Genomic DNA, 19,643 nt, shown 5'->3' on the forward strand with positions numbered 1-19,643 from the left:
GCTGGAAACAACTGTCAAGAAGCAGCTGTAGAATTCTGGCTGGCCTTTCTGTGGCACTGCAGTCTTTTGCAAGGTTGGTCATAAGACAGGCAGATCTGATATCAGATGCCAATTTCACCTAGAATGCTAGTTATATGGCCTCTATTGTCTATGGTTAATATAGTAATCTGTTTCCAGTGGAGCTGCAGGTGGCTTTCTAGGCCCTGGGCTAAGAAGTTATTTTAGTCTAGGGTGCTGCCCCTGGAATTTACGCAAGGCGTTCAGAGGGGTTGGTAGGTGAAAATCTTAAAAGCAGAGTGGAAAGCTTGATATGGTCATAGGAATTCCATTATCCAGAAGGCTCTTAGGTAAGATGGTCAATTATGGGCAAAAATTCATTAAGCTCCAGATATTTATGTGTTTGTTTCTGCTGCCTATCATTATGACAGTCTGCTACTGAAAGAGATGTGAGAAAGTGAAAGAACTCTGCACTCAGCCCAAAATTCCAGAGTTGCAGTCTCCTCTAAGGCTATGTCAATCTGATTCACGGGTTTTAGTTAACCAGGATATAGGGCTCAGCGCAACTTTAAGACAAACTCTTGGCAACAATCTACCCTTTCTCCTCTAGGGAGCAGTTAGGAGGATGGCCTGATCTGGGATTGGTCCTGGTGATGCTGACACATGGAAGTTCACCTGGTTCTGAAGTGAGCTGTGCCTGGAGCATAATTAGTCCTATAGGTCAATCCTAAGTGCAACCAACCTCCTTGGGCATTCTCAGAGAATGTCTTGGTACCAAACTAGAACATACTTCTTGGGATCACTTCTTCAGATCCACCACTTCCAGGATCTGCTGGATAACTCAGATCTGGGAAGAATAGGACGGTGACCAAAATGGCCTTCCAAATGCATGAAGGGCTTTCTCTGGTCACGATGCTAGTCATCTGCCCGAAATAAATGCCCCCCTAAACATGTATTCTATTTCTTCATGTGAACCCTTCCAAAGGTTCTTTGGTCAGCTCCCGTAGTCAATTAAGACCTCTGTGGTGAAGCAACATATAGTGCTGCCACAGTGTGGGTGTGTAGGGTCAGGGGCTGCTGGCCTGCTGCTCAGAGTGTAACTGAACTCATGGGCGTTGCCGCTTGATGTGCATTAAGTTGAACACAACCCAAGGAAGTGCTGAAAACAAAGAACTTTGTATTACTTGTGACAAGTAAGAAGACAGATAGCTCTGAAAGTACTGTCTTCCTGTGGGGTTAGTACAGGAAGCTTTCATTCAATGTATTAGGGGGCAGGGGCAGGGAGCTTGCACATATATTAAGAGCCTTATATTCTATTCTTAGGCATTTTGGTTCAACTGCGTATAACTCACATGTCAACATGCTAGTGCACACGCTGTATGTTTGAAAAACAGCAGAACACTCAGCCCATAGGAGGAGATCTGGTATTATAATGAGCCAAAGTTAACTTTAGGACCACTCAGGGAGGCTTCTGCTCAGGTCCACAGTCCAAACTGGCCTACACTGGCTCGCACAAGAGGCTATCAGGTGAAAGACCTAGTGGGGAGTCCCCTTGGCTGGCTGCTGGTTCTGCAAAACAAAACACATTCCTTCCCTGCTTTTGTTCCTTCCCCCTCCTTCCTTCTGCTGAAGGCTTTCAGCCCTTAGATCTGAGTAACTCCCCTTGGTATCCTAGCTAACAAGAGGATGCTGTTTGTGTCCCTGAAGTAGAGGACGTGGCTTGGCCCAGCACTTCTCAGGTGGAGAACAGCTGATCTGAGGAACATTCTGAAGTGGTCTGCAGCATCAGAATCAAGGTATCTTCTTTTTTAAGTCCATTTGCTTCACCCTATTTTATATGCCACAGCTTATAAGCTTTTACAGTAACAGAAATCAAACATTTAAAAGCTGTTAGATCCTATAGAGATATGGCCCAACTTTTTGTTTTGAAACAGTTTAAAACTTATAGTGAAGTGGAAAATATAGCGTAAGGAGTTCCTATATACCCTTCATCCAGATTCTTCAATCATAGCATTTAAATACATTTTGCCTTTCTCTCTTTCTCTCTTTCTCAGACATAAATAAAATTTTTTTCTGAGCCATTTGAGAGTAACTTAGAGATGGGATGACCCATTACCCTTTAATACTTCAGTATACATTTCCTAAAAGCAAGGAAATTCTTCTATGTAATCACAGGATAACCCTCAAAATTAGGAAAATTACCATGTAATCAAAAGATCCCATCTAAATTTTGCCAACTGTCCCAATAATGTCCTTTATAGGCCCAGATTCCAGCCCAGGATCACATATCTGTTGTCACGTCTCTTTTGTACCTCCTTCAATCTGAAACACTTCCTCAGACCTGTTGTTTTTCATGGCCTTCACATTTTGAAGAGGATAGGATGTCCCTCAGTTTCAGTTTATGATAATGTTTACGTAAATGAAATCACTCAGTAAACATTTAACAAAAACATACTTCTATGTTGATATACATTAAGGCTGTTATTTAATAATTGTACAGTATTCTGCAGTATGAAAGGGCTATATTTAACAAGTCCCCTGTTAAAGAACACTTAGCTCATTCCTAGTTGTCCACAGTGTAAACCACATTGCAGTTAGGAGCTCTGAGCAATTCATCTGGTTTATCTAAAGTGGAATCGATGGGTTAGAGTATGCAAATGTAAGGTTTTGATATTATTGCCAAATACTCATCCTGGTAGATTATCCTTATTTATAATTCCACTAATGATGCATGAGCAGGCCTATTCGCTACACTAATATCAGTGCTGGACATTATCACTTTTTTAAATCTTGGCCAGTTGGGGGAAAAAGTCATTTCTTTGATTATGACTGAGGCTGAGCACTCTTCATGCTCATTTTGTCTGTTTTCCTTTCTTTTATGAATTACCTTTGCCTGTTTTTCTGTTGGGCACTTTCTGATTTTAAATGGATTTGTCAACTCATTCCTGGCACATTATGCATTTGAGAGCTTTGTTTCAATCTCTGTTGAATATTCTTTTGTGGGGGGGGCTTTTTTTTAAACTTGTTTTATTTATTATTTTTTTAAATTTACATCCAAATTAGTTAGCATATAGTGCAACAATGATTTCAGGAGTAGATTCCTTAATGCCCTTTACCCATTTAGCCCATTCTCCCCCCCCCACAACCCCTCCAGTAACCCTCAATTTGTTCTCCATATTTATAAGTCTCTTCTGTTTTGTCCCCCTCCCCGTTTTTATATTATTTTTGTTTTCCTTCCCTTATGTTCATCTGTTTTGTCTCTTAAAGTCCTCATATGAGTGAAGTCATATGATTTTTGTCTTTCTCTAATTTCACTTAGCATAATACCCTCCAGTTCCATCCACGTAGTTGCAACTGGCCAGATTTCATTCTTTTTGATCACCGAGTAATACTCCATTGTATATATATATAAATCACATCTTCTTTATCCATTCATCCATTGATGGACATTCAGGCTCTTTCCATACTTTGGCTATTGTTGATAGTGCTGCTATAACATGGGGGTGCATGTGTCCCTTCGAAACAGCATACCTGTATCCCGTGGATAAATGCCCAGTAGTGCAATTGCTGGGTCATAGGGTAGTTCTATTTTTAGTTTTTTGAGGAACCTCCATACTTTTTTCCAGAGTGGCTGCACCAGCTTGCATTCCCAACTGTTGAAAATTCTAATTCTTACTTGAAATCCAGTTTCCTGAGAACACATACCAAGAATTAGCCACAACCAACAAGGTAACTGAACACCTGCAGGCCAACCCATGCCCACAGAATGCTCTGGTAACAGCTGCAGAAACAGGAGGCAGGTGAAGTGTGAGAAGCCGTAAAAGCAGAGAACAATGAACACCCAGACTGTATTTCTCTCCACTCTGACTCTCGGAGAACTTTTCAGTACCATTCTGCGTCAAGATAGAGCAGTTTCATTCCTTTCTCCAAAAAATATTTTACATGGAAGAATAAATGCAATACATGTTAATCTAAAGATAGGTCTTAATTATTCAGCTTCACATGCCATTAAAAACCATCATCATGTATTAGGTAAAAGCACCCAGTTTTCAGGTTAAGTCTTACTGTAGGCTGCTAAGGGAAGTTCAAAGCTGGGAAATACGGCTTCAGCTAATGTAGACTTCTTCCTTTCTCCTGAATTGCAAGACTTACAGAAATAGCAAAGAATCTGTGAATGTCTATGTGGTGTGGTGCAAAGCTGAAATCTCAACTGATATAATGCAATGTGTCCACAAGGAAATGCACAATGTTTACTACATCTGGAGGGAAGAGTCCTGTCAGAAAAGTAAATTGGAAACAAATACATTAAATTCTCACTTTTTAATCAATCAAATCCATCAGTTAACTAATTGTAGCCATTGGTTACTGAAAGGCAAGTATAATGGTGCTCTGGCAGACAGAAGACAAATATGCTCTCGAGGAACATGCACTCTAGCAGGGGAACAAGATAGACAAAGCTGAAACATTAAGGGACTGCCCTGAGGATGCTGGGAGAGCGCACATTGTAAGTGGAACAGCATTTCAGAGATGAGCAAAGTAACCGCGCATGGGTCCAGGGGTGCGGGGGTGACAGAGGATTTAGATAGGCTTAATGGAAAAGTGGCATTTGAGTTGGGCCTCAATGGATGGTAAGAGCTGCATGGGAAGGGGGAAAGTGTTGGATAATGGGGCCCAGGGCACAGAAGGCACAGAGGTGGCAGTTGGCAAGTCGCTCAGTGGAGGAAACGTGAAAACGTGCTGAGCACACGAGGCTGCCCTACAGATGCAGTAACAGGCAGCGAAGAGGCACTGGTGTCTCCAAAGCAGGAAGCAGCCGGAGGAACTGGTGTTCCCTAATGCTTTTTAGCCCATGCCAAGCCATACGGGGGACCAAGGGAGAAAGAAAACTTAGTAGTACTGATCCTGTCTTTATTTAAAATTTTGATATTTTGTTCATCATGGATTATTTTTTGCATTAATTTTGATTTCGAAAAATACTACACTAAAATATTATTTATTTTGATTATTGCATTTTTTTGGTACCCCCTTAATTTTGTGCCCAAGGCAAGAGTTTTTGTGCCTGACTTACCCTCATCCCAGCCCTGTGTTCTATTTCTGAAGTTCAGTTGTGGGGACATGGGTGTTCATGTTATTATTAATTATAAAACATAGCTTACTCATGTTACAAATCTTCTGTGGTCAGTAAACGTATTTAATAAAAACAATTAAGATAAATTAGGATTTTAAGAAGATTAATTGGGAACTTTGAAGCCCAACAAGCACAACAGGGAAAAGAATCCTTTGTGCTTCAGAGTCAATCTTTAGGGGAGAATAATTCCCTGTTGCTTCAGCGTAGGCAGTGCAAGCAGAAAAGGGTGGTTTTGCCCACATCTAAGTGGGTGAAAGATGACTGAGGGGTATGAGAGGCTGCTGTCCCCTTGGAGACAGGCCCTGAGTAGCTCAGCCACTGTAGCCAGACTGATCCTGCTGCATGGCCTGAGGCAAGCTTCCACAAATGGGCCACAAACAGTGGGTTTGGCCCACATCTCATATATAACAAATTCATCCAGGGCGCCTGGCTGGCTCAATCCGTAAAGCATGCAACTCTTGATTTCTGGGTTGTGAGTTTAAGCCCCACAATGAGGGTAGAGTTTACTTAAACACACACACACACACACACACAAAACCATCCAGCTATGCTCAAAGAGAAGCTACTCATTGGGCCACAGTGCTGACCACAGGGCCACAGTCCAAGAAGCAATGGAAGATTAATGAACTCTATAAAAGTCTCAGGGCTACCTGCATCTAGGAGATGAGGTGGTGTTTGACCCAAAAAGTATTCCTCGTACCTCTAAAAATGTAAAACCTGAAATCTGTTTTTGTTAGTAAAGTGGTGCCTAATGAAAGCTAATTTTTAGCCAGAGAAGTCAATTAACATGCAGCACAAATGTCAGAAAAGGCCAAGGGAAAGGCTGAAAGGTACAGGCTGCTTCCTGCGCCCGTCACTGGGTGCACGTCACAGTTATTTGATGTGGACCTCCCAGTCAGCGCCGATGTTCAGTGACAGCTTCTCCAGGCTCAGGGTGGACATTGTGGTACAATATGTAAAAACCACAGGCTCTTCTTTACCGTCTAAATATCAAGACAATAGCAGGAAAAGTTTGATGAATATCTAGGAGAGAAAGATCTTTCTTTCAAATATAAAATATTTCTCACTTGGTCATAAAACCTTAAGCCCCATGTAGGAAAATCCAGCTGAATAGCACTTTTACCCATGGACTTCCACGAATTTTTTGAAGATTAAACCCTCTATCATTTTGAGTGCAAGATTGGTGGAAAAGGAGTTGTAAGGAACAAAGAAGTTCAGCAGGTAAGAAAGGATATATCCTTTCAAGAAACTCCATAAACATGGGTACGATTCTCTGCAGCTTCAGACAGCTACAGTTAAACAAAATATTCAGAGAAGTTACAGTATTTTTCAAGCCCCAAATAATTTCCCTTAGAAAAATGTTAACATCTTATAGTTCGTGGAAAGACCAGTCGATGAGGAGAAGCAGGGTGGCTTTGCTCCTTTTAGACACCTGGGTATTTGACCAGTGTATTTCAGAAAGTACAGGGTCCACTCAGTTGAGCACACGACATCAGTTTTGGGACTAATCATCTCTTCACTGGGTGAAGAGATACTTCCATGTTTACAAAAACAAATGACCTGTTTGCTCACCAGATGAATGGGTGGTCACAGAAGATGGCTGCTTCTTGAGGCCAAGGACGAAGACCCGCTCCACCACACACTTGCTGGGATGATGACCTCTTTTGTCAGCACAACTGGAATAGATGCAAAGGGCATTAGGAAAAGGAGGAGAATAGGGGTTTGGACTGGTTACTAGGTCAACATCCCAGCCTTGTGGGTTCCTCTCCCATCTTTCCCTATGGAGGCAAGAACAATACAGTTGTCACGTTTACTAAGATGAAGAGAAGGAAAAAGATAATTCCATGCGCTGAGGACTGCCTAACCAGTAGACAAACCAGTCTCCCTTTGACAAGCCATTTGGAGAGCTGTCACCTAAGGACACTGAAGTCGCAAATGTGACTTCGACACTGCAATCAAATTTTAAGAACTCAGATATTTAATCCCTTGTTGGATGGGGCAATACATGGGATTAATCAGAACTTAAGTTGAATTCTTTTTTATGTTTTAGAGAGGGAGGAAAAGGAAGATGGAGACAATAAGGAAGATTCATGCAGTGACTGAAAAATACTCCAGGGAAATTCTAGACGAAGATGGCAACATAAGAGGTCCCTGAATTTCCCTCCTTTCAAGGAGATACTGAATGTAAAGCTACAGGTGGAGCAATTCCCTTCTGGAGATACAGAAACTACCTGAGTGACTCCCATACATTGAGTGACTGCGAAAACATCCACATCGAAACAGGTAGGAAAGGCTGAGACACACTCTCACTCCCTATCCCCAGGACAGAGTCATACAAGTGGAAGGGGAACTCCCAAATCCCAACTTCTCCCTGAAGAGTGAAGGGTTTGGACCACACTTCTAGTACCCCAGTTTTAAGGCCTCCCACCTGAGACATGAGCCCTCAAACCACCTATCAATAATTACTCCAAGTGTATTTGAACTAAATTCTCCAATCAATAGAGACACAGCTGCTGAGTGGTTAAAAAGTCAATACCCAGCTACATACTGCCTATAAGAGACCCACTTCAGCTGTATAAGGAAACATACGAAGGAAAGTGAAGGGATGAAAAATGATATTCCATGCAAATGGAGATCAAAAAAAGGCAGAGCTAGCTATGTTTATATCAAACAAAACAGACTTTATGCCAAAAACTGTAATAAGAGACAACAAAGATCATTACATAATGATAAAAGAGTCAATTCACTAAGAGGTTATAACATTTGTAAATATTTATGCACCCGATATCAGAACACCTAAATATGTAAAGCGAGTATTAGTAGATCTGAAGGTTGAAATAGACAGCAATACAGTAATAGCAGGGGACTTCAGTGCCCCACTTTCAACTATGGATAGATCATCCAGACAGAAAACCAATAAGGAAAACGTGGACTTAAACTACATGTTAGACCAAATAGACTTAATAGATATATATAGAACATTCCATTCAGTAGCAGCAAAATACATATTCTTCCCAAGCACACATGGAACATTCTCCAGGATAGATCATATGTTAGACTACAAAATAAGTCTTAACAAATTTAAAAAGACTGAAATTATATCAAGCATCTTTTCTAACCCTAATAGTAGGAGAGTAGAAATCAATCACAAGAAGAAAACTGGAAAAGTCACAAATACTTGGAGATTAAATAACATGCTCCTAAACAATGTATCAAAGAGAAATCAAAAGGGAAATAAAATATCTTAGACAAAGTGAAATGGAAACACAACATATCAAAACTTACAAGATGCAGCAAAAGCAATTCTAAGAGGGGAGCTTATAGTAATAAACGCCTACATTAAGAAAAAGAAAAGACCTTAAATAAACAATCTAACTTTGCACCTCAAGGAACTATAAAAAGAAGAACAAACTAAGCCCAAAGAAGGTAGGAGGAAGGAAATAACAAAGGTCAGAGTGAAAATAAATGGAACAGAGGCTAAGAAGACAATATGAGGTCAATGAAACTAAGAGATAATTAAAAAACAAATAAATAAGCTGGGGCACCTGGCTGGCTCAGTCAGTAAAGCATGTGACTCTTGATTTTAGGGTTGTGAGTTTGAGCTTCACCTTGGATGTAGAGATTACTTACATTAGAAAAATAAACATAAACAAAATAGACAAATCTTTAGCTAGACTCACCAACAAAAAGAGGACTCAAGTAAGTATAATCAGAAACTAACATATCACTATATGTTAACTATACTAGAATTTAAATAAATAAATAAATAAATAAATAAAATAAGAAATGAAAGAGGAGACGTTACATTTGATACTTCAGAAACACTAAGGATCATAAGAAACTACTAGGAATAATTACACACCAGTAAAGTGGATAAGCTAGAAGAAATGGATAAATTCTTAGAAACATACAAGCTACCAATACTGAATCATGAAGAAATAGAAAATCTGAACAGGTCAATTACTAGTAAGGATAGTGAATCAGTAATAAAAGACTGCCAACAAAGATAAGTCCAGGACCAGATGGCTTTGCTATTGAATTCCATCAAACATTTGAAGAATTATCAGTCCTTTTCAAACTCTTCCAAAGAGTGGAACACTACCAAAGCTAGCAAGGATACTTATAAGAAAAGAAAATGACAGGCCATTATCCTTGATGAACACAGATGCAGAATTCCTCAACAAAGGATCATACACCATGATGAAGTGGGATTTATTCCTGGGATACAGAGATGCTTCAACATTGGCAAGTCAATAAATGTGATACAGTACATTAACAAAAGAAGGATAAAAATAATATGATTATTTCAGTAGATATAGAAAAAGCATTGGAAAAAATTCAACAGCTTTTCATGATAAAAATTCTCAACAAATTGAGTACAGAATGAATGTATCTCAACATAATAAAAGCTGTTTTGACAAGTGCACAGCTAACATCATACTCAGTGGAGAAAAGCTGAAACAAGATCAGAAAGAAGACAAGGATGCCGACTCCTCACCATTTTTGTTCAACATAGTACTGGACACCCGAGGTAGAGCAGTTAGGCAAGAAAAAGAAATAAAAGGCATCCAAATTGGAAAGGAAGTAGTAAAATTGTTTCTATTTGCAAATGGAAAGAGAGGCTGGTTAAAGGGTACAAACTTTCAGTTGTAAGATGAATAAGGTCTCAGGATCTAACATATAAGATGGTGACCACAGTTGACAATACTGTATCCTATAATTGAAATTTGCCAAGAGAGTAGAACTTAAGTGTTCTCACTAAAACAGAACAAAACAACAAACAAACCAAAAAAGGTAAATAGGTGAGGTGATGGGTGAGTTAATTAACTTGATGGTGGGAATCCTTTTACAGTATATACATACAGCAAATCACCATGTTGTACACTTTAAATACATTACATTTTTATTTGTCAATTATATCTTAGTGAAGCTAAAAAAAAAAAAAAAGAAAAATACTCCACAAATGGCCTTCATCATTACTTTCTTTAAACGGTACCTTAAAACAACAGCTGCGCTTTTGAGGATAGCATAATTTATTTAAGAAAGCACACAGCTTTTTAGCTGCTATTACCTGTTGGTCAAAACACCTGACAAGAATGAAAACTTCCTATGCAAGAATTGCTTCTGGTGGAGGTACTGGAATGAATGGCCATCGTCGAGATAGAGTTCACCCACGGCAGAACCCTGGAGAGTGAATCATAGGGAGAGAATCTGCTTACATAATAGCTTACTAGGAAAAGAATGTCACCCACTAGAGGGATTAAAATATCCGTGAAAAATTTTATTAAACAAAAGCTTACTATTCAAGCTGTATATGTAGTCATACAAATACATACATTCAGTGCCCATTGGTGAATTAATATGAATAAGGAAGTCACATAAGAGGAGCACAAAGAGACCTTGCTGAAAAAAATTTAAACTACGAAATATGGTCAGTGGCACAGGTGGCTCCTTTGAAAATAGTATCTTAAAATGAGACGACAGGTCAAGAAAAGTTCACGCAATAAAATGAAGCTAAAAAAAATGTAGTATATAATGGAGGAGATCAACTATCTTTAGAAACCCTCCATTTAGACAATGGAAGTTCCTTCTTCATTTCAGTAGGAGGACCCCTTTGGCATGTCAAGCAATGTCACAGCACTCCATATGGCAGTTTATTGTTATTGACAATGTTTGATGTGCTATGGATCTCGAGTCTCTTGTATTTATTCTGTGGTCTGAGACTCATAGTTTGGTCCAAGAAGACATGTCTAAGTGAAGTAGATGGAAAAGAAAGATGTAAGAAAAATAAAGTTTAATTGTTTTATAATATTTGTGCAAGAGTAAGAATTTGTGTTGGAAGTGTATTTGGGCAAAAGGATAAGAAAGGAATCTGCTATAGGTTTCATTTGGCTCAAAAGATCTTCTGAAAAGGACATACAAATTCTGGATCCTTCTAAGCTTTACCCCAGGAAATTTTAGTTGTTTGAGCCATCTGATGAGAACAAAAGTCATTGTGTGGGGTCGGTGTTGCTGAAATGTTGCATAGATACAGGTACCCTCTTAGAGGAGACTGAATTTTAGGGCTAATCCATGTGGCAGGCTATGCCCAGTGAGCATTTAGTCCAGTGGTAATCAAGGCCAAGCTGCAGAGCACCAAGGTCATGATGCTCCAGAGGAAATTGCTAACATTTCTAGTTCTCAGAGTTCTCTTAAGTACAATTCCATGAAAGTCAGACAAGCTGGACAGTGAATCTGAAATGTTTCAAAACATCAGAAACACCCATCCCATAACTAACTGGGGTGTATCATTTTTAAATACTACCACATACTCAGAAGGCTACTGCTCCTGTAAAGAGATAAAGTAGTAACGAATGAGTTGTGTGAAGGTAACATTTTCCAAATACCTTAGTGCTGAGAGCCACCCGGAGTCCATATGGGGAATCAGTCATGTAGCCTGTGGATTTTCCTATAGTTGTCTTTATGGGCACTATACTTCCACCTCGTTGAAACACTGGTATCTATAACAGAACAATACTCTTGGGGAAGGAGCATTTGTAAAAGGCAATCTCAAAGTAGAATCTAAAAATACTTCATGGTACAAGACTCACATTCTTTAAAAATTTTTTTTTACAACATTTAGTTATTTTTGAGAGACAGAGTGAGACAAAGCACGAGTGGGGGAGGGGTAGAGAGCAGAGACACAGAATCCGAAGCAGGCTCCAGGCTCCAGAGCCCGATAATGGGGCTCAAACCCACGAATTGTGAGATCGTGGCCTGAGCTGAAGTCAGGCACTTAACCGACTGAGCCACCCAGGTGCTCTAAGATTCACATTCTTTACAAGTATAGACTCAAAAGCAAAGTAAGTTTGTGAGCACAGAGATGGAAAATATGGAAGCCCTGGCATTAAAAGGAAGAGTTCAAACACTAAAAAAAAAAGGTCCATTTTTTAATTCTTAGGGAAACTTCTCACCCTTCATCAATTTGTTACCTCTTCTGCCTATCCTATCAGTAGTTCCTGTTTTGTATTTTTAATTTGCTTGTCAACATAATACACATGTTTCACCAGGGCCCTGCTAAGGAGTGAGTTTTTCTGCCTGTGTAAGTAGGCCCACATGTATGTACGTGTGCCTATAAAAAATTACAGTTTCTTGGTTTCAGGGAGATGACTTTGTCCTTACTACAGTCCATACCCTTCCTGCTCCCTGCTTTCCTGAGTCACCAGGATGCCTGACTCAATCCTGAGAGTAAATTTGTGAAACTTCTGTTATAGAAACCCCGAAAGCACTTTAAGTGACTCTAACAACAGTGTTATAGACATGGCCCATACCTATGGTTCTTCTGGAGTGGCATTCCCAGCACAGAAAGCCCAGAAGTTCTCCTGCCTCCCCATACAGTCCTCTGTGAGGAAGCTCCCTAGATCACATGGGGGCTTGTACTTCACTGAGTAAAGTACCAGAGGGAGAAAAGTACACGAATACAGATGAAGTTGGGTGTGAGGGTGGAGTAGATAAGATGTCCACCCTCTGCCTGACTCACAGTTGGCAGCAAGGAGTAAAGTGCATTTATCTCCCCACCCTCATCAGCCCATCGCTTCGTCTTTTCTTTTCTCAAAGACCGAGGTAGTAGGTTAGTACAGAATGGGCTCTGAAGTGGGAGTGCGGCTGGCCTGGGTTCTTATCTCCGTTCTGCCAAAATCTAGCCATAAGCCTGGACAAGTAATTTAACTTCTCTGAACTCAGGTTCTTCCTCTGTAAGCATGAGAGACTCAAGTCGATGAATGTTAAAGTCTCTTCTAGATCTGAAAGTTGAAATTTGAAATCATTTTATTATGGAGCCCATACTGCTGATGACAGCTCTCAAAAAACAACCTCAATAAATGTTTCTTACTCTTAACACTACTTAGGGCCTGCAGTAGTGGTTGTGATTTAGCTGCAAGAGCAAACTCCCCTTCACAAGTTCAGGTGGGATGGGCCCCTGCGATTCCAACATCGAAACTGACAGCCTTCCTTGCACCTAGAGGTCCAGGGTTACAACTGAAAACTCATGTTTTGTGACTTGGTCTGGTAGAAAGACATTCCATATGGCGTGTGTGGTGACCGGGATTTTTACTCCATTTTCAGTGTTACTATTTTTCTTACACATACAAATGTAAATATATGGGGAAGAATGGTTCGTCCTTGATGTTTCATACCGTGAGACCAGGCTATATGTTTATTCTTTTTTTCTCACATTTTAACAGCTTTGTTGGTATAATTTACATGCCATATGATTCAACCACTTAAAATGTACAATTCAATGTTTTTTAGCATATTGAGAGTCATGTACCCATCACCACAATCAAGTTTGAAACATTTTCATCACCCTAAAAAGAAACTCTGTACCCATTAGCAGTCATTCCCCATTGCTCCCAAGCCCTCTCTCTGCCCCATCCTTATGCAACCATTAATCTGCTTTTTGACTCTCTCTATAAGTGTTGTTATGCAGAACACTATGTCCTTGGTTCTCGCTATGCAGGCACATGTTATGGACTGAATGTCTGTGTCCCGACAAGATTCATATGTTGAAGCCCCAACCACCAATGTGACTGTATTTGGGAACAGGACCTTTAAAGAGGTAATTAAGGTTAAATGAGGCCAAAAAGTGAGGCCCTGATCTGATAGGACTAGTGTCTATAAGAAGAGGCACCAAAGAGTGCACGCTCTCCCTCTGTCATGTGAGGACACAGAAAGAAGGAGGCTGTGTACATGCCAGGAAGAGAGTCCTCAGCAGGAAATGAATTGGTTGGCCCGTTAATCTGGAACATCTGGCCTCCCAAACTGTGAGAAAACCAACTTCTGTTGGTTAAGCCACCCAGTCTATGGTGTTTTATCACGGCAGTCCAAGCAGACTGATAGAGCACAGTAGGTAAAAATTACAGCCTGAAAACAACTTACAGAGTCCAAAGTTACTGGGATCTTCACAGTACATGCTCCTTCCCAATAAGTACCCGTTTTAGAGTCATACCAGACCTGAAAAGGAACAGATCCTAATGAGAGAGAGTATATGAGCAACTCTGCTCACAATTTCATTATTCAGTAAAACATCCATTTATCTGGATTTCAAATACCCAGAAAGCTAAAAAAAAAAAAAAAAAATAGGCACAATTTTTAAAAAATCTGGAGTAGAAGTTAGGAAGAACATATGCTTTTAAGAAGGTCCCAAAAGACTAACCTAGTACCGTGATAGATTAAGTTGACTGAAAGGCCACTTATTTGTCCATCTGTCCATCCAAAAGTTATTTATCGAACAATCTGCCACATGCCCAGCACTGCTAGGCATATGTGAGTGAACAGAAAGACAGAGCTCCTGCTGTCATGGATTTTATAATTTGGTTGTCTTATAAACTTACTGTGTGTAGCAGTAAAAAAGACGATGGAATAAAGGAAAAGCAATAACGAAGAAAAGCACAGTGCAAGCAAATAAATTATGAATGAGTGGGAGAAAAGGAAAGTGTCAGAGAAGGAAACAGGTTTTGGAGAAAGGCAAGTGGAAACTTGGATTGCTACTATGATATCATTTTTTTTTTTTAAAGCAGAGTACGATTCACTGATAAGGTTCAAATTCTTATCCGGGATCCTCATCAAGGGGGTTTAGTTGCTGAAGTTAACAAGAAGGTCCTACAAAGTAATTTGATGGAATAAAATCCTTAAGATCCCAGCAGCAGCAGCGTGGAAACAAAAACCTCTTTTTCTCTCTTCTAGCCGTATAATTTCTGGCAGCCAAGGAGTCTGTTTCGCAAGTTCACCTCCTGGGATTACCACATCCTTTATATAGCTGCACTGTTGACTCTGTCACTGTCCTGCTGTGAATGTGAGAGGGCTGTGACTTGACCATCCTCAGCTACAGGGAACTCTTAATTCAACTGGATCAAACCCACCTTGTCTCTATGTATTATCCTTGGCTGGATTCAATTTGCTAATGTTTTGTCAAGGATTTCTGCATCTGTGTTTATGAGGGATATTGTCTTAGCTTTCTTTTCTTATAATGTCTTTCTTTGGCAAATTCCAGTACCTTTAGATAAAGAGTAGTGGGAGCGAAAGGTAAAACAAAACAAAACAAAACAAAACAAAAAAAACCCCAAAAAACTGGCTTAAATAAGATTTTGGAATTACCTGTCTGTCATTTCCGGAACTAATTAGAATAAGGGGTATAGAGTATGTGCTCTGGTAATATATACAAACATCCCCAGCCTAGGAAGGGTAAACTGGTATAAAGTACCATGTAGATCAGACCTAGTGCTCAGTCACCAAGCTCCTCACTAAGTACTTACTAAAGGCCTTCTACCCATCAGATACCCATCTAGATGCTGAGGATATAGAGTGAACATAACAGATGAAAATCACCGCCCTTAAGAAGCTAACATTCTAATGGGAGAGAAAGATAATAAACAAAACATGTAAGTAAATATCTAGTATATTAAAGGTGGCAGGTTCTGTGGGAAAAATGAAGGATGAAGACAGGCTGGACAGTACCAGGGGCAGTGGGAGTGATCTGTAATCTTAACTAGGTGGTCAGAGAAGGCCTCACTGAGAAAAAGCTATTTGAGCAAAGACTTTAAGTAGAGGGAATGGGCCATCTAGAAATATGAAGAAAAGTGACAACAAGGGACGTTAGGTAGCCCCCTTGCACAGTGCGATGTTATACTAGCTGACCGATGAGGTCAAGGGCTTGGCTCTCCTATCCAGGGTCTGTGAAGATGTAATGAGAGAAACAATCATAGAACACTCTGGCAAATGACGTTGAAGGAATATGTTACACAGTCACAACGATGTGCTTGCAATGATAGATCATTAAGGACATGTTTTATTAGTTAAATTAATAAAAAAATTAATTTGTGGCTAAGTCATGAGGGAACTAGTTCCTCTTAACAGGAGGCTGTTGCTTTATTTTTTTTTATTATTTTTTTTAACGTTTATTTTTGAGACAGAGAGAGACAGAGCATGAACAGGGGAGGGTCAGAGAGAGAGGGAGACACAGAATCTGCAACAGGCTCCAGGTTCTGATCTGTCAGCACAGAGCCCGACGCGGGGCTCGAACTCACGGACCATGAGATCATGACCTGAGCCGAAGTCGGATGCTCAACCGACTGAGCCACCCAGGGGCCCCGAGGCTGTTGCTTTATTAAAATCGAATTGCAAAACTCTCGGCAGAAGTGCTTGGCAGAACAATTTATTTAGCTGTTGTTGTTTACTCAGGGGGAACCTTTGTAAAGAGCCCTCATCTTCAGAACTGCAAATTACTGGAGAAATCAAGAGGAAAGCACATAATTCATGAACATTCTGGAGAAGAGCCAGGGTATTGCCATATCAATAATGACAAACATAGTGGGCTGAATGGTGGCCCCTCAAAAAGGTGTATGTACTTCCTAATCCCTAGGAGTGAATATTCCTTCCTGTGGTAACAAATTTGATTTTGGGAGTAGGAGATCATCTGGGATTATCCAGGTGGGTCCTAAATGTCATCTCAAGGGTCCTCATATGAGAGACAGAAGAGGAGACACAGTCGCACAGAGGAGAAGGTGCCGTGACAATGGTGGCATATATTAGGTGATGTGCTGTGGCTACAAAGCTAGGAACGACAAGAACTGCAGGCAGCCACCAGAAACGAGGAGAGAGTCATGGAATAGATTCTCCTTCAGGACCTCCAGGAGGAACCAACCTTGCTGACACTTTGATGTGGGGCTTCAAGCCTTCAGAACTGGGAGAGAATAAAGTTTTGCTATGTTAAGCCACCAGATTTGTGGTAATTTGTTACAGCGGCCTCAGGAAACGAATACGGCAACCCCACAGGTAAAGCTGGATGGAGAGAGAATGCCAGTGCTGGATGTTTCATGGTGTTGCCTCACCGGCACTCGACAGTACTGAGCACTAAGCATGGCCCGGCTCAGCTACCTCACCACAAGCCTTGACAGTCCAGGAATATGTTGACATGGACGTCTCACATCAGTTTGGTAACCTTCACATCTCCTCCCCCTGGCTGCAAAGGTCTCTGGCGATGTTCCAGTGCTCAAGGACTCTCTCCAGGATTTGTCTCCTCTTGGCTCTCCATTCCATACCTTCTTTACCTGGTCTGGTGCCCCAAGTTTCTGCCCTGCCTCTTCTCCTGGCCCCTTTGCACCATCCATCGTCTGTCTCTGGTGGGTGTTGCTGTTACTGCTTGTGGATCTCTGCTCTGCATCCCATGGGCTAATCCCACCTCTTCCTGTGTCCTGCCTTGGTTCAGTGCCCTGGGCTCCAGAAGTCCAGGGTGGTATTTTATACAGTGATAATAATCAAAGACAATAACCAATAAAAGAATTGGGAGGCTGGGGGGGGGGAGGCACAAAGGAAGTCACCGTTGTTACTTTTTACCCACTTTGGCAAGTGCCTGGAGACAGCTTTTAGTACCAAAAACTTAGGATTTTAGATAGGGCCAGAACCAATGAGCAAAGTCTCTTCTTACTTATGTTTCCCCCCAGACACTCATACCTCTTAGTAGACTGAAGATTTCTTCCTACTCAAAGCCTCCATGTGTTAACAAGGAGTCACTTACACAAGTCAAAGTGTGAAGGTAAAGAACTTTCTGACCCTCCCCGGTGTTGTCACCTATTCATCTTTCTCCCCGCTCTTTCGTTATGTTTCTTGACCTCTGAGGTCACGATTTACAAGAATCTTCAGTTGCTATAGACATTTGGGCTGTCTTCCCAACTGCATGATGCAGAAATCTATGTCCTAACAGGGGCTAATTCATCAGAGTGAAGGGAGAAGATATGAGACATGTAAGATATGTGGCTGTTTCTCATTTATTCTTACCTCATTTGATCCTGGCAGAAACACACTGACTGTGGTGGCTTTTGGTTCTGTGACTGGATGAACCAATAAAGCACTTCCTGAAAAACAGAGAAGAAATAAAGTTGAACATCATTCTAAGAAGTCTGAAAACATCCTTCTCCTCTGCGTGTTTTTGTTGTTGTAGAGACCACTCAACTATGAACCTGGTGAAAGTAGAGACCTTGGTGAATTGAACCAATGATTCATCAGAGAGATGCACTTTGGAGAGGGGACCAGAGCTCAAATCGGGGACTGTATTCTTAATTATCACTAATCTATTTATGGCATATTAGGGTAATAGAGAGGGACCCTGCCACAGTCCATCACAGTCTCCTGTGCACAGCTGCTCGTATGCCAGGAGTCTGGAGGAGCTACTGCACTTCTCCAAGTGCGTCACTGTTTGCTGTAAGTGACTTTGAAAACGGTGAGCCTACAACTGTTATCCAGAACTGTGGTCAGCATGGATAGGAGTGTATCAGTGGGGCAGTGGGCAGTTATCATTAGGAAGGCTGGAATTCTCTTAAAGGCAACCTGGATTATTAATTTTTTTTTTACCATGGCCCCATATGTATATAAATTTCATCCATTTATGAATTCACTCTTTAATTCTACAAATATTTATTGAGTTCCGGGTGAGTGCCAGGCATTATGCTAGGCTCTGGAGATACAGTGGCAAATAAGACAGACAATATGCCTATCTTCATGGAGTCTGCAGTCAGTAAAGACGGTTATTAAACAAATAATTACAAATTAGAGTTGGGACAAAAACCAAAAAGGCAAAAGCACAAAACGGAATGAAAGTTATGTAATAAGAGGGACTGACGGGGCGCCTGGGTGGCTTGGTCGGTTAAGCGTCTGACTTCGGCTCAGGTCATGATCTCGCGGTCCGTGAGTTTGAGCCCCGCGTCGGGCTCTGTGCTGACTGCTCAGAGCCTGGAGCCTGTTTCAGATTCTGTGTCTCCCTCTCTCTCTGACCCTCTCTGTTCATGCTGTTTCTCTCTGTCTCAAGGATAAACGTTAAAAAAAAAAAAAAAATTAAAAAAAAAATGGCAGCTCTTAGTTTTTTTTTAAAAAAAAAAAGAAGAAGAGGGACTGACTTTGACTGAATTTAGGTGTAATTGGGTATTAGAAGCAATTCTGGTCAGGGAAATGTTCTCCAAGGAAGTAGCTATTTAAACTGAGACCTAAGAATGGAGAGAGAGCGTGAAGCTTTTTGTGTTTTAGGATTTCCACTCCTTAGAAACAGGATTCACCTTTTGGGCAATTCTCTGTTGAGCATGGTTTCTTGAGTCCTATTTCCAAGATGATAAATGTCCCTATTGTGGATTTGGTGGCCAAACCTTGTAAAAGAAGAGGCCAACAACATCAACAACCCTATTTTGCATATGAAGTAAGCCCTCTGAGTCTGGTCTACTGTTTTCTACTTCCATTCCCTATAGTGGTGTCATAAAGCTTATAAGTGGACCAGAACAAGAATCTGAAATTGCATCCACAAATAGAATAGATTTATATGAAGTTAACAATATGAGAAGTGCAACATGACCACAGAATAGAGCTATCTTTCCATTAATACACTAAAAATCTTTTTTTTTTTAATCTTTATTTATTTTTGAGAGAGAGAGAGACAGAGTGTGAGTGCGGGAGGAACAGAGAGAGGGAGACACAGAATCTGAAGCAGGCTCCAGGC

At 40.7% G+C, this 19,643-nt stretch overlaps 1 protein-coding gene across 4 annotated transcripts in view; it reads right to left on the bottom strand.

Annotated features, from left to right (window-relative positions):
• Positions 1 to 4,302: 4,302 nt before the first annotated feature.
• Positions 4,303 to 19,643, bottom strand: part of GANC (glucosidase alpha, neutral C) — a 75,472-nt gene continuing 60,131 nt past the window's right edge. For all 4 annotated transcript variants that reach the window (XM_043554161.1, XM_043554160.1, XM_043554158.1 and 1 more), the window contains exons 19-24: positions 17,939 to 18,015; positions 14,042 to 14,116; positions 11,512 to 11,625; positions 10,197 to 10,309; positions 6,698 to 6,801; positions 4,303 to 6,108 (exon numbers count right to left, since the gene is read on the bottom strand). In XM_043554161.1, coding sequence (XP_043410096.1) covers positions 5,999 to 6,108; positions 6,698 to 6,801; positions 10,197 to 10,309; positions 11,512 to 11,625; positions 14,042 to 14,116; positions 17,939 to 18,015 — 593 coding nt within the window. In that variant the 3' untranslated portion in view covers positions 4,303 to 5,998. The remainder of the gene's footprint in view (positions 6,109 to 6,697; positions 6,802 to 10,196; positions 10,310 to 11,511; positions 11,626 to 14,041; positions 14,117 to 17,938; positions 18,016 to 19,643) is intronic.

This window comes from Prionailurus bengalensis, chromosome B3, assembly GCF_016509475.1.
Source record: "Prionailurus bengalensis isolate Pbe53 chromosome B3, Fcat_Pben_1.1_paternal_pri, whole genome shotgun sequence".
Lineage (NCBI taxonomy): Eukaryota > Metazoa > Chordata > Mammalia > Carnivora > Felidae > Prionailurus > Prionailurus bengalensis.